At 35.2% G+C, this 15503-nt stretch overlaps 1 protein-coding gene across 2 annotated transcripts in view; it reads left to right on the top strand.

The window, feature by feature from the left end:
• Window positions 1-7358: 7358 nt before the first annotated feature.
• The window catches only part of LOC137967117 (actin-related protein 4-like), a 31934-nt gene continuing 23789 nt past the window's right edge, over window positions 7359-15503 (top strand). The window contains exons 1-11 of one of the 2 annotated variants that reach the window (XM_068813562.1): window positions 7359-7465; window positions 7576-7685; window positions 7857-7948; window positions 8120-8287; window positions 8385-8458; window positions 8580-8660; window positions 8881-8941; window positions 9060-9109; window positions 9630-9684; window positions 10085-10162; window positions 10557-10610. In XM_068813562.1, the coding sequence (XP_068669663.1) occupies window positions 7673-7685; window positions 7857-7948; window positions 8120-8287; window positions 8385-8458; window positions 8580-8660; window positions 8881-8941; window positions 9060-9109; window positions 9630-9684; window positions 10085-10162; window positions 10557-10610 (726 nt within the window). In that variant the 5' untranslated portion in view covers window positions 7359-7465; window positions 7576-7672. The remainder of the gene's footprint in view (window positions 7466-7575; window positions 7686-7856; window positions 7949-8119; window positions 8288-8384; window positions 8459-8579; window positions 8661-8880; window positions 8942-9059; window positions 9110-9629; window positions 9685-10084; window positions 10163-10556; window positions 10611-15503) is intronic. The other variant, XM_068813564.1, reaches the window with a different exon arrangement.

The following is a 15503-nucleotide window of genomic DNA, read 5'->3' as shown; positions in this document are numbered from 1 at the left end:
TTTTAAATTATATTTTAATTTTAAAATTTTAATTTATACATATTATTTCATTTCAATTTCAATAAATTTATACATTTTCCAAGTTACATAATTTTTAACTTGGTAATAAATTTTATAATTCTACCACCAATTAATTATGTTTACTTTAGAGATCAAATTTGGTAATTTTTCTTGTAATTATGTTGATATAAAATCAATGTATGTGTATCTTATTTATTAATTTACTTTTCTCATTTTTATTTTTATTTTATATACAACAAATTAAAATTTTATCAAAATTCTTACAATATAAATATAAGTGAATTAATTTACTATATCAAATATATATTTAATCTATTTATATAAAAAAATTTGATGTAAGAAAGCAAAGATAAAAATGTTATAAATTTATTTTAAACTAGCAGTGCCTTTCCCAATTAATTTAATTTTTTTTTGAAAAATAGAACTTTCCCAATAAAATTTTAAATGTACCAAAAAAATGTTTTAGTAAGCATAAACCTTTTCACTTTTCCTAGCAAATTTAAATTCACCAGAAAAAGTGTTTTCAACAAATGGAAAATTATTTGAGGAATTTTAAAATTCATTGGCAGAAATTCATCTTTGCTACGCAATTTATAATTCGATGGAAAAGGTTTGATTTTCCCAGGGAATTATGAAATTTTCTAAGAGAAGCATTTTCACCAACAAATTGAAATCCACAGGTAGAAATATTTGTTTACAAAAAATCATTTTTCTTATAATGTGGACCTAGTCCCTCTCCAAATTGGTTAAAGCCCAATTGATTAGGTCGAATTAGTGTATTCAATTAGTGATTTGGCTAACTTGACTCGGTTAGTAGGGACATAGAAAGAAGTGAGGGGTGACCTAGCTCTTTCAGAACTTATGAGAAAGGAGCAGGAGGGACAAGCCTAGCTCTTGGGTATAAGGTTATGTCAATTGACTTTTGCATAGGAGAGTCTCACCCTTAACCCTGATTGGGAATGTTGTGTAAAAATTATGAAGAAGTACTTGGGCTTTGAAAATACTTGGTTTTTAAATAAAATCTTGTGTGTGTCTGTGTGTGTATCTTTGTGTGCTCAGAATGTTACTTCACTCTCAAGGAGCCCTTGCTCTAGTTCAATTACAACACCTGCCCAAACACCTTGAAAATCATGGCTAGCAACTTTAAGTATAGGCACTTAAACCACGAAAGGGATTTAAAAAAATACAACTAGTCAAACTAATATGATTGACCTAAGAACAAGGATTACTTGATTTACAATCAAGCTTATAGATGCCTCTTAATAAGTAGATATCAAATTGAAGAGCAATAATATAGTTATACCAAGTTTCTAGGTGAAACGATCAAATAATTAGCATCACTAGAATAGATATCAAAGTAAATTCACATAATGCTAAATATATAGAAGTTTTGAATTTGGACAAGAATAGTTCAAATAGTAAGGATAATCAAAACTTTTGTCATTTTGAAAAGTATTTAGTAGATGTAAAAATAAATACAGGAATATTTAGCTCTTTGAGACTAAATCTTAACTTGGAGACTCCATTGTAAGATTTCAAAATCCAAGCACTTAGAAACAATGACAAGGGAGCTTTGAAAAATCTGTTTATGGAGTTGTTGTTTAGGCTAGAATAGACTTGCTATTTATGGGACAAAATCTTAGTTAAAAATAAACTAATTGTCACGAAATATTAAGCATATTTTTGGCTCTTGTAAAAAATTAGTGAAAATAATCCAAAAACTAAAAAAAATATTTATTAAATCTTAATTGTGTTTTTTATTATTTTGGTAGGTCACTTTCACAAATTGAAGAACTACAACCAAAGTCGTGGCCTCTAAAAAGTCTTTGATTTCCAAATATGTAGTTTGGAGTCTAATCCTTTGTCGGGGTTTGAATCCTTTCTGCTCCAACGACTCTTTTAGGGTTGAATATTTTGTCTGACTCGAATCCTTTATTTTTTGCTTCCTATAGGAGACTCTTTTTTTGTAGGGTTCGAATCCTCCATGTTCTTTATCTTCAACTTGGGTAGAATCCTCTTGATATAACTGATTCCTATATTTTTCTCTTTCTTATAAGGGTTGACTCAAATAATTCTAAACTTGTTGTTTCTCGTGTTCGACACCTTATTCCTTGTTGCTTGTTGTATGGGGTCGACTCCTTCCCTATTCAACATGGATCCAATTTGAATTTTTTCTTCTTTGGACATGATTCTTTGCTTCTATGTTTGAATGGATGCACATATACTCAAACTCCATGTGCATGTGCTCGACTATTTTTCTTTTGTAGAAATATCTGTAATGATTTTTTCAAATTATTTTTTCATCCCTTGCATTAGTGGTCGACTCTTATAGTGTGTGGTCGACTCCTTTTGCTTCTTGAAGTGGCAATTATTGAAATTTTGAATTTGATTGGTTTCTTCATGCATATGTGCTTGACTCATATAATATTGAGTCGACTCATTTTGTTAAGTTGTGGACCCTAATCAACGCTTTATGCTGAGTCTGTACGTAGATCGACCTTTGTGGTAAAATCGTCGTGGGGGCTTGGAAGGTTGGAGGGTAGCCCCCAAAAGGTCCACAGTATATTGATTGTTGTTTCATTAAGGGCACTTAGGGGATTTCATACTTGTAATCCGATTGCACTAGTTTTTTCTTTATATTTGGGGGCGCCGTTGTTAGGGTTTTATCACCCGAAGTAAGATCATCATTTGTAGTTGAGAGAGGTTAGAGAAAAAAACTACATGTAAGTGTGTGCGATTTTCTCTTGTAAACTATTTCATCTTCATAGTGGATTACTGCAGCAGAGGAAGACAGGACATAGTCTCACCTTGATGTGAACATGTATAAATCTTGTTATTTTTTCGTGTTTGTTTTTCCTTCTTATGCGATTATTATTATTGCTCTCGTTAGTTTAGAATTAGGGCATCTAATTCCTAACACCTTTTTCAAATTTAGCTGAGAAATTGTTAAAAGACGTCCACAAGTGTGAGGGTGGCATGGCTAGTAAATAAGGAGAACTTCCATAGAGATGGTATAAAAGTGTAATTGTGCAAGTTGGTGTATGTCCTCTTATGGTTTTTTCTTTTTGAAGTGTTGAAGAGAAGATATGGAAGGCTCTTACAAGACTCTATGGATTTATCTCATGGAGAAAAAAAGTGACAACATATTGGGAGAAAACAAGAGGAAGAAAGTGGTTATGGACTTATTGTCCTAACCTTTCCACTGAAGCTCAATTTATAGATTAATGAAACTATAATATTATAATTATGCCCCTGGAACTTAACCTAATTACTTCAATGTCATCACTTATAGGAACTTTTTATTTACCATCCTACCATCATTGTATGGGCCTGTGGGCCTTATCCTTGGTATGTGGACCTTCCTTGCTCTTTCATATCTTCTCTTCAACATGAAACATGTAGCCCTAAGGGCATTGTAGTCATTATAAACACCTTCCCACAAGTATAAATACAACCTTAAGGCATGTGGTAAAGCATTCAACCCTCTTCTTCTTTGCTCAAATTTGTTTTTATAGCTCTCTTTTTCTCCTCTTTCACTCCCTTGGTTTCTTCTCTTTTCTCTCCCAAGAGCTTGAGTTCCTCTCTTCTCTCCTTCACTTGAGGTCTTTTGTATTTGTGTTAGCCCTAGAAATCAACACAATATCAGAGCTAGCAAGTTTAGTCAAGCTATGCACCGATTCGGGTTCACAATGTCCTATGTGGACCATTCCATATTTGTCTAATGTTGGAAGATGGGCCTAAACCTACAAATATTCCATATTTATCCAAGAGCTTGAGTTCCTCTCTTTCTCTCCTTCCCTTTTTCTCCATGTGCTAAATTCATGGAATCCTGAAAATCAACATTGTATCAGAACATTGATTTTTAGGACTCAGCTATGATTTCTTTTTAGAATTCTAATATTTTTTTATATTTTAATTTTTACCAGCTTCTCTATTATTCATCCCAAATTAGCTATTGTACTTCCTTTAAAGTTAGTACTTTGACTAAAGAAACGTCTTTGCTACTCCATGTTCTTTCTCTCTTCTACATTTTCTATTTCACCTTCCGTCTGCCCCCTTAATAGAGTTGTCGAGATGAAGCACTCGATCTCTTTTTGTTTCTTAACCGCAAAGACCTTGGCGCCAAAGGCCTTGACAAATTTGACAGCAACGTGGCCAACGCCACCAAGACCTACATGAAGGCCAAACTCGGAGGGGCCAAAGTATTTGAGCGGGTTGTACACAATTATACTGGTGGAGAGAAGCAGTGTGGTAGCTTCTAGGGGCACATCTTTGGGAACTTGAACGACGAAGTGCTCGTTGACTGTACACGCATTACAATCCAAGCTACCTATATCAAATATTGTATCACCAATTCAAGCAAGGATAGCCAAATAATATCCCTTAACCTAGAATGTACAAACATTATAGTCCAAGTTACGTATATCAAGGGGGGGGTTAGTCCACAATGAACTTGAAAATAAGTGAACAATTCAATTCATCTTAAATGAATTGATTCAACTTCAACTCATTCTTGGGTGTTAGTGTAGACAAGTTCAAATGCACCGGAAAACAAATTCCAGTGTTAGTGTCCCCAAAGGAAAAATATGATATAAACAAGATAATGAGTAACCTTTTATAATATACTTAAATAGAACATATACCTGAACATATACCTAAACAGATAATTAACCAAAATAAACATGGTTACTATACTTATAAGTGATTTAACGTGTTGTATTAAAATATATTAATATCCTAATTAATAAAAAACTATATTATATTTACTCATGATTATAGTTTATTATAAATTAAAACAATAATTACATGTGACTAAAAAAATATTAAAAATTAATAAAAAAGTAAAAAATAACATAAGAAAATATAATAAATAAATAAATTATTTTTTAATAACATAAGATATATTTTAACATTAAAACTCTCTATTTTAATAAAAATAAAAAATACATAATAAATAAATAAATAAATATATTAATTTATCAATAACATAATATATATTTTTACGTATTATTAATTAATAATATATTGACACAAAATGTAAAACCAGTGGTTTAATTAATTATATAAATTGGATAATTAAACCAATTAATGATTACAATTTATTATAAATTAATATATTAATTAAGTGTGACTAGAATAAATTATTTAAAATAAATAAAAAAGTTAAAAATAACATAAGCGAATATAATAAATAAATAAATTATTTGGTAATAACATAAGATATATTTTAACATTAAAAATCACTATTTTAATACAATATAAAAAAATACATAATAAATAAATAAATATATTAATTTATCAATAACATAATATATATTTTTACGTATTATTAATTAATAATTTATTAACACAAAATCTAAATCTAGTGATTTAATTAAGTATACTAATTGATAATTAAACTAATTAATGATTAAAGTTTATTATAAATTAATATACTAATTACGTGTGCCTAGAATAAATTTTTAAAAAATGAAAAAAAGTAAAAAATAACAAGTCGTCGTCGTCGTCGAGTCCTGCCACATTCCTCTTTCGGATTTCCCAGGCGGCTTCGAGACCTTCAAAATTGCGACGAAATTATGTTATGACTGAAGATTGACCTCACAACAACCAATGTCGCTTCGTTGCTCTTCGTCGATGAGGTTCCTGTCCCAATCCATTATCCGAAGCATCATAGACTCGGTAAGAACCCTAAAATCCTGCGAAGCGCTGATGTCGATGGCAGAAACCTTACGCATTGCACAACGGGAGAGACATGGAGAGGAGATGCGTAGAACAGAAGAAGAAGATGGGCCGAAAAAACTCGAGCAATGACGAGAAAAAGCAGAGAGCGAAAATGAGAGAAAGAATAGAGAGCGAAGACGAGAGGAAGAAGATGGGGTGAAAAAATCATTGGGAGACGAAGGCCGAGTGAGAGGGAGAGGAGAAAGGGAAATGATGAGAATTTTTTCCTTTCGGGGGGGGAGGGAAAAGCAACGCATCTTGTGCTTCAAGTGGTTGATTCGAAAAATTAGACTGAATCCAAATTCCTCGATTTTTGCCTGAGAGAATGAATTGACGTGATTCACTTGAAGTGTAATTTATTCTATATTAACCCCTTAATCTAATGAACTAAATAATGCGAAAATAACTCATCTCACCTCATTTTGGACTAACCCCCTCCCCCCCCAAAATATTGTATCACCAATCAAATAAAGGATAACCAATCACTATCCCATAACCTAGAATGTACAAACATTACAATCCAAGTTACCTATATCAAATATCGTATCACCAATCAGAGAAAGGATGGCCAATTACTATCCCATAACCTAGAATGTACAAGCATTACAATCCAAGTTACCTATATCAAATATCGTATCACCAATAAGAGAGGATAGCCAATCACTATCCCATAACCTAATTACACAAAAACCAAAGTTCATCTTGTTAAGCTTCACTAAGGGGGGGGGTTAGTCCACAATGAATTTGAAAAACTTGAAGGTGGGGTTGCCCTGAAGTTCAATTCCTCCATCAATGACAACCACGCCAAATATCAATCAACCCAATATGGAATATAGTTTAATTGTTCCATCTTGTGTTGAAAATATTAATTAAGATATTTAATAACTTATTTCTCCACCACTTTCTTATATTATCTCGTGATAATTTAAAAGGATATATTTATGCTTTATCTTACACTTTGTCACAAGTGTCAAAACTCTCTCTCTCTCTCTCTCTCTCTCTCTCTCTCTATTTTCCATGAGATAGCATGGCTGGTTATCTCTATATTCAACATATTCAACCTCCAAATAAATGATCAACACCACACTAAGTAGGTAGCTGTGCCGGTGAGGCGACATTCATGTCCTAGAAATTGTGGCAATGGTGCGAGGAATTAACAACGAGAGAGCTCCCCAGTATGGTGTTACAAGAGGTTATAGTCCCGGTTGCAATGTACAAGACCACTTCTAGTATACAAACCCACTAGTTGCTATGTACACAGGGCCCTCTCGTGTGTCAAATTCTTGTAGATAATTAAAGTAATAAGTTAAAATTTATCTATAAATACTTTAAAATAAATAATAAAATAATTTATTTAAAAATAATAAAAACTAATGATAAAACAAAAAGAAAAGGAATGAGACAGAAGAAAGGAGGAAGGAGGGAGATAGAATAAAGGAAAAGATGGAATAAAAAGTGAATTTCGCTCTAATTTTGTGCGTGCATTGACACAAATATTATTTTATTATTTAAACCAGTAAAATTTGATTATGCTGAGATAACATTAGCCGAATTATCCAGCAGCTTCTAACAAATTGAAGTGCTTTTACTCTGCCAGCGTTGCAATCGACTGCTCACTAGCCGTAAGCGCCTAAACGGGAATTTCCTCTCGCTTCGAGAGTAGAAGAAAGGAAGGTTTGGTCTTACGAGGTCTTTCTCGTTTCTTCCTGCTCCTTCAAAACAGGTAGGGTTTTTCTTCGCGTTTTTACGGCCTTCTTAGGTCTTGTCTTCTTCATTTGAATCTCTGGCATACTAAGTTGCAGCATGATCTTGATTCCCAAGTCTATTTTACAGAGCTGTTGTACAACGGCATTCCGTGATAGTTGCTTCTTGTGCTAGTCACTTTTTTCGTTAGACTGTTTTGACGGTTCAGCCAAAATTTTGAGGCAACATGTACGGAGGTGGTGAGTACAGTGTACATTTTCTTAAATCTCGTTTAACTTTTTCTTTCTACCCCTGGAAATTGAAGCACAGACTGCAGCAATACGAATATCCATGTCATTTTCTCACTTAAGATCTCGTTATCTGTTGTTTCCTTTTTACCATGACATGAGCTGTATTTTGTTTCCATACAGATGAAGTATCCGCTATAGTACTTGACTTGGGCTCTCACACATGCAAAGCTGGCTATGCTGGTGAAGATGCTCCGAAGGCTGTGTTTCCGTCTGTAAGTGTGCTTAAAGTTAAAATTTCATATGAACTTGCGTAACCACCCTAGTGTGTTTGTGAAGTTTTTATTGCAAAGTTAGGGCTGTCCAAGTGGGGCGTGTGCTTAGTTATAATGGGCTTGATAAATTTTTTTTCTCTCTATTTAATCCAAAGTTCTCTGCCTTTGAAGGTCGTTGGATCAATTGAGCAAGCTGGAGCTGTGGATAATGAACGAGATTCAGAAGCTGCAATAGATGGTAAAAGCGGCAATAGACCATTTGAAGCCGAGAAAACAAAGACAAAGCGCAAACTTTATGTGGGATCTCAAGCTCTAGGCTACCGTCGAGACCATATGGAGGTGAGCGGGTGGAGCTACTTGCCTAAATATGTGCAAGCTCTTTGCCCATTCTTTTTTCATCTCTAATGTCAGGTTTTCTCCTTGATAATTCATTTAGGTGTTGTCGCCCATAAGGGATGGAGTTGTTTTGGACTGGGACATAGTTGATAATATATGGGATCATGCTTTCAGGTTTACATTGTTCTTAGTTGACATTGATTTCTTTATTTTGAGCTTGCTATTTGTTTTTCTTCTTGTAGCTGTTCCAAACTTGATTGATTTGTGAGTGACATGATGTAATATCTTCTGTCAGGGAACGATTGTTAATTGACCCTAAAGAGCATCCAATGCTACTTGCTGAGCCATCATCTAATATACCACAGCAAAGAGAAAAGTGATCCGCATTTCCTCTTCCTTTAGTCAGATTATGATTTCTTCAGTTTTGAGATATCTGTGTCTGAGTTTTGTATTTAATCGTTCTCTATCTGACTCTCCCTCTCTCTCTCTCTTTCTCTTGCTCTCTATCTATCATAGCAGTTTGTTTCTTGAAGGTTGGTATAGTTGTTTTTTTTTAAATATGGCGAAATGTAACTTGGACATGTAAAATTTGGCAGGGCAGCTGAGTTAATGTTTGAAAAATACCAAGTTCCTGCTTTATTCCTAGCCAAAAATGCTGTATGTTTTCTATTGACTTTTAGTTTCATATTGACTTTTGCAGCTTTCGGCATGTCTGATATTCCTATACCTGTTTTTCTTTTTTTGTTTGGCATAATCGCTGTTTACTCATTCTCAGGTTCTCACATCTTTTGCTTCTGGCCGTGCTACTTCTTTGGTTGTCGACAGGTCTGACTACATTCTCTTCTAAGTGTCTGATTGGACATGTTATTTTTTCTTTTACTTTGGGTTGATGCCCTTTAGTAATCAACACACCCTGTTTAAAATGTAAGCTGAGTTGAAAGTAGAAGTTTTGTAGTTTGGAAATACTTTCTCAGGAAACTGTGCCCCTCTTGTGAAGGTTTTTGACTTTTGTCCCCCTCTTTATAAGAGTTTCTTTTCCACCTAATAAGAGAGAAAGTCTTTTCACCATTAAATAAAGATGGTTCACATCTTTCTGCCTTCTGTTAGAAATATTTTGGTGCTCATTTAGTAACTGATGCACCCTGGATAAAATGTAAACTGATTTGATAGCTGAACTTCCAGATTACCACTCCCAAATTTTTGTTAAGGCACCTATAGCTTATTTAACTTGTCATCTTTTATTTTGATCCGGGTTACCTTTTACCCAAACTTTCTTCTTTATATGAAAACTCTAACAGCATATAGTCTGTTACAAGTATTAATAAATAATATTTCCATTGCACAGTGGTGGTGGGTCTACTACAGTTGCCGCTGTACATGACGGATATGTCCTTCAAAAGGTATTGTCTGGCTTAATGTGGATAGCTTAGCATATCTATTTGATGCAAGAAAATACTGATCGATGAGTCATTGGAAAGTTATAGTAGAAGCATCTGTTTGGTACACAAGTAATTGAGCTAGAGGACTGAAAATTGTGATTAAATCATTAGAAACTAAGAGAAAATAAAAGTATTTAAGAATCTTATTTGTTTATAAGAAGTTAGTGATTAGAAAAATATTATCAAATATGTTGTACATCTGAAATGTGGAGTTAAAAGGAACACCTGCCTGGTATACTGTGGTGGTCCTGGATGGGAACAATAGCACTTGTTGTGAAGTGACTGCAGTAATCCCCTTTTTCCTGCTTTTGTGGGAAACAACATGCCTACTAAGTGTCTAGGGTTCTCTCTATTTCTTCAGGCTGTGGCAACATCTCCGATAGGAGGTGAATTTCTCACGGATTGCTTGATGAAAAGCTTGGAAAGCAAGGGCATCACCGTAAGCAGTTTTTATTTTAGAGCAATGTTGGTTAACAATAAAATGATTGAGTTTAGTGGATATTGCAAACTCTACTTATACTCGCCTTGTTGTTGCTTTATCGCATTTTTACATGTGACTGGATATTGTACTCTTCTCATCTTTCTCTCTGTCTCTCTTTCTCTTTAATTTAAGAGTTTCTCTTCTTCCCATATTGCTATCCCTGTTTCTACCTCTTCTTCCCCTGCTCTGAGCTCCTTTATTGAGATGTTTTAATGAAAACAATAAGAGCTCTATAAAATGGAGTTCAATACTAGAATAATATTTTCTATTTTCAACTTTTAGGAAACTTGAGTCCAATTAAGTTCAGCAAACAAATGAATGTACTTTCTTTTAAGTTATTCTAGTTCTACAGATAAAACCAAGATATTCTTTCAAAAGAAAGGAGACACGCCCGGGAGAATTTCAGGTGCCCCCCTGCTCTCATAAATTAGTGACATATAAATTTTGTTCTTGTAACTTCTTCAGTTTCTTTTACTCTATTATTGTATTCTGAAATTGATATTTCAATGTATAAAGTTAATGCTTTAATCATTTTGTGTTCATTCATGGATTTTTTCATGTTAGAAGACTCTTTTTTTATTTGTAATTTTCTTTTTATGGAATGAAGATGGTGGTGAATGATTTCTAATAAAAATAGGGCAGCTGGAGACCTTCTTGGGAGCTCTCTTTATTTCATTTTTCGGCTTGTTTATTCGTGCAGTTCACACTGCACATATCTCTCATGTTGTAACTTCACTGATGTTGCCCCCCATTGACATGACTCTATGCACATGAGTACACATCCTTATAACAATTGACTCAATGGTCTACTTGGTCCTCTGGAACCCCTAAATACTGTTTTCTCTCAATGGGGTTGTTTCATTTACTTGAGTACAATAGAAGTTCATGTTATATTCATCCTAAGAATGATTTTGCTTATATCACCCTGAACTGAACTCGACATATATGCTGTGATTAAGTTGAACACTGTGGAGCTTTAAGTTATATCGAAGCACGGTATTTCTGGGAGCAGCGGGAGCTTTTCTGTTTTTTTATTTTGTTCCTTTTTGGCACCCAGCGAACTTGTTATTTTGCTTCTTTGTTTCTTGAGGTAGATCCTTGATAACCTAGTATTAACCTCTTTGGAGAAATTATGATTGGATTAAAAAAATATACAATATTTTATCAGAGGAAGTGACTTGGTGATACCTGACTTTAGGACCATGCCACACACAGTAAGAATGTCATTTTCACACTTTAGAATGAAGTGAATGTTAAATCCTGCTTGGAACATTGTAATTTAGTAGTCTTAGATGAGGTCTAACAAAGATGTCTACGAGCTGGCTTTCAAAATTGTCTTTTCTTTGGATGTGTTCACTTGGGCATTCATGAAAAAAGCTGTCAAAAATGACAATTAAGTTGCCACAATGGATTAGTGTTCAGACGATTTTTAACCAAATAAGCTCTGTGTTTATCTCCCAATTCCTAATTTTCAATTTGGCAAGGTGTATGTCCACCTTGAACCCTTGCAAGCTGTTCCATTCTGAAGTTGAGTTGACTGATCACATTTCTCCTCCTTTACACTATTGCTCATAAGATCTGGGGCTATGTTCTCTTCAAATGTTTGTTGGATCTTTATTTTCCAGCTACCTTGCATGTATCCTATGCTAAAACCATTTATACTCTTTTCCCTAATCTGGTTAGCACTATGTGCTGAGTATGTCTCACTATGGTTAGTTGGCAATTAAAGTCTGAAAGAAATCAACTCATATCTAAAAGGTCCTCAATTATGGTGTTTTTGGAAAGATGCTACATTCTTCCATTGCTTGGGTGGGTTTGATGAATAACATTAATGAATTCTTGGTTGCTTTTATTCACAAAGATCAGAGGTCTATAGCTGGTCTTTCTTCTCTCAGACATGCTGTGTGTGTCCTTGGAGCCTACTTCCACCTGCTTCAATTAAATTAAACTTCTGAGGGTGTTGTCTTACTTGCTTTCTCTGGTCCACTTGGAATTAGGGACTCTAATGAGGCTGAACACTGCTCTCTTTCTTGGTTTTCAAGGACAGTTTCTTGGGCTAGCTTATTGTTGAAGGTGATTCTACTGTAGTGGTGCAAGAGTCACCGACCCGCTTGGAGAGCTGGCCATATTTGTATATGAGATTCTCAATATCTTGGTTGTGTATTAAGATCCAAAATATCTTTCTTGGTCTTTTGGCTAGGATCAAGTGTTCATAAAGGATCTACAATTGTTCTACAAATTGTTGGCTGGAATTTACTCCCTCTCAGCTTTTTTTTTTTTTTTGGTGAAGATGTATTTCTATTAACAAGAGAAAATTACAAGGGGGGAGGGAGCAAATCCCTTACAACAAGAGATTGCAGGGAAACTCCCTCCTTGGCAAGCACATCTGCTACCGAATTTGCAGATCTTGGAATGTGAGACCAAATACATGAAAAGGATGATACAATTTCCAAAATCTCTTGGAATATGTCCCAGTGCCTCCATTGGGGGGGGGGGGGGGGGGGGGGTTGGTATTGCGCTGGCACCAACCAATCACAACCTTGGAGTCCCCTTCAATGTGAATAGGCCCACTGCATTTGTCTCTGAACACCCGTAGCCCATTAAGAAGGCCATGTAACTCTACCGACGTAGAGTCAGATATGCCTAAAGGCCCAGCAAAGGAAAAACATTGATTTCCAGATGAATCCGAAATCACGCCCCCAAAACCAGCGATCCCTGGATTGCCGAGAGAAAAGCCATCAAAATTCAATTTTAGGTAACCATTCTCCGGGGGAGTCCATTCCTTCATAATTGAAACCTTGGTCCAATGTGCATCCTCGCCAAATTGCTCCAGTTGTCTCGAATGGCGGTACCCTTGAAAGAAGAAAAAGGCTTTTTAGTCAATAGCCAGGTGGATATTTGCCCTGTCACTCTACCAACTACTCTAGCCTCAGACTCGCTTTTAGAATCAAACCGCCTTCTATTCTGTTCGTTCCAAAGCCCCCATGGAACGAAACTAGCACAGGCTGAGCACAGGCTTAGAATCAATTTGCCGAGACTAGTAAGGGGATATCCAACGATCGACTTGCAGAAACTTATCAGATCGGCAACAATACAGAATTGAATCTCCAACTTGCATAAAACAGAGGTCCACACATTCCATGAGAAATGACACTGGAGAAGAGTATGACTGGCGGATTCACCTTCATTGTGGCAGAAAGGACATAGTGGATCTATAGATGGGCCATCCCTTCATTGTTAAAATATTTACATGGGGTATTTTCATCATTTCCTATAGTCATATGTTTCTCATAAAGATGCAGTAAACTATGCTTCTTATTAGAAATCTATGTTTCAATTTTTATTCAATTCTGGTTTGTATTTATGTAGTTATGAGAGATCTTGTAATGAGGGACAGAACTATCTTTTTGTATTATATTTGAAAAGTAACAAACTTAGGAGGATTAAAGAGGAAGAAAGAGAGAAAATTGAGAGGAAGAGAGTAGGTGAAGAGGCTGCAGTGTGCTGCATTGGAATTAGGCTCAAAATTCGAGCCTGACCCCCTTTAACATTTCTGTTAGGAAACAATGTGAAGGGTACTTTGGTTATTTCACATAGTGTACACCTCCTGGATATAGTCCTATCTTGTTCAGCATGCTTGAGTGTTTATATAGTTGTAATTTTGTGGCGTAGGAGTTTTTAGGGATTAAGTGTATGAGCAACTTAATTGAGGTAATTTGGGTGGAACTAGAATCCTTACTATTTGAGCTCTCAAACGATTTAAGAGCAGTAACATGTTTGCTGGTATCTGCCATTTAATCCATCAATACACCCCGAATGAACTCAAGAAGATGCTCCAAGTTCAAGGTATCAATAACCTAAATCCACCCAAAAAGGTTATGTGGGTTCTGTGCTACGAAATTAGGGTACTATCATCACACCCAAATCACACTTCAGTGAACAATGGCACACACACTCTTCAATCTAGTGATTAAGCTTGAGAAAATGCAATTCAAACAACACCAGGCTTGATGATGCAGGCAAAAGAGGGATGATGCAGGCACTGGGTAGGTACACAGGTACGAATGAAGCTAGGGTATTTAGTTAGGAACCCTTTAAGGGCAGCAAATCGTAATAACTGCTCAATTAGCTGTAGAAGCCATCAACCAAATGATTATGGCAGGAAGAAAAGAAGGAAAAATCTGACCTTTACCCTACTAGTTCAGAAATTGTTTGAAGAGCCTTCAAAAGGGTTGATCAACATGGAAACAGAAGTCAAGATTTGTGGAAAACTGCCCAAGAATGTCTTTTCCTGCTCTGATACCATGAAAAGTATTGATCAACATGGAAACGAAAGTTAAGATTTGTGGAGAAATTGCCCAAGAATGTTTTCTCTTTCTCTGATACCATGAAAAGTAACAAACTTGGGATGATTAAAAAGGAAGAAGAAAATTGAGAGGAAGAGAGTTGGAGAAGTGGCAGCCATGTGCTGCATTAGTATTAGGCTCATAATTCGAGCCTGACCCCCTTTAACATTTCATTGAAGTGGATTTACAGTAAAAATAATGCCCCTAAACCCTAAACCCTAATACACATCAGAATTCAATGAGACTTGAAACATAAATGCATGATAAGTAGTCTAACTTTTTGAAGTTGATATGTAGTAACTTGCTGGAAACATATGACATTCATATGAGAGGATGAAATGACCAAAATACCCCTGTGCCACTATTCTAACAATATTTTAGTTAAGTGATTTTATAAGAAGGAAAGGGCTCGATTTCTGAGCCCTGAATGTGCACAACTTTCCTAGCTGTTTTCCTTCTCTCTTGTCTCTTTCTTTTCTCTCTTACATCTTCTCCTATTTAAATCTTACAATTATACATGGCATTAGAGCGGTAAGACGTCGAATTTGGGAGGTTCTTCTACAAGTTTCTTGGTTCTCTCCACGAGTTTTTGATTCCTACAGAAGGTTTTCCAAATAGTTCTTCTACTGGTTGGATAAAGGTCATATCTTACCCTATCTTTTTCTGCCATAACCATTTGGTTGATGACTCTTGTTACTAATTAAGTAGTTTACTATGTTTTTATTGATCCTAGAGTGTTACCTAATGGTTTTATGCTAAATGCATACTTGCACCTATACTGTGCCTACGCCACCTATTCTTTGCCTGCATTAGCCTACTTGCTGGTGTTTGTGATTGAATTTGTGTTGATTTCTAGTGGCATTGGAGATTGTGGTTGTTTTTGCTTGGTGTTATTATTGTGTTTGTGCCCTAATTGAGAAGTGTGGCCACTTGATATGTGCAGGTTGGAGTTT

Source organism: Aristolochia californica, unplaced genomic scaffold (assembly GCF_029961685.1).
Source record: "Aristolochia californica isolate CCGP_79_NKW_82.1479 unplaced genomic scaffold, dmAriCali1.0.hap1 SCAF_6, whole genome shotgun sequence".
NCBI classification, from domain to species: Eukaryota; Viridiplantae; Streptophyta; class Magnoliopsida; order Piperales; family Aristolochiaceae; genus Aristolochia; species Aristolochia californica.
Note: the sequence above shows the minus strand (reverse complement) of the source record. Positions and strands in the feature narration are given on the sequence as shown.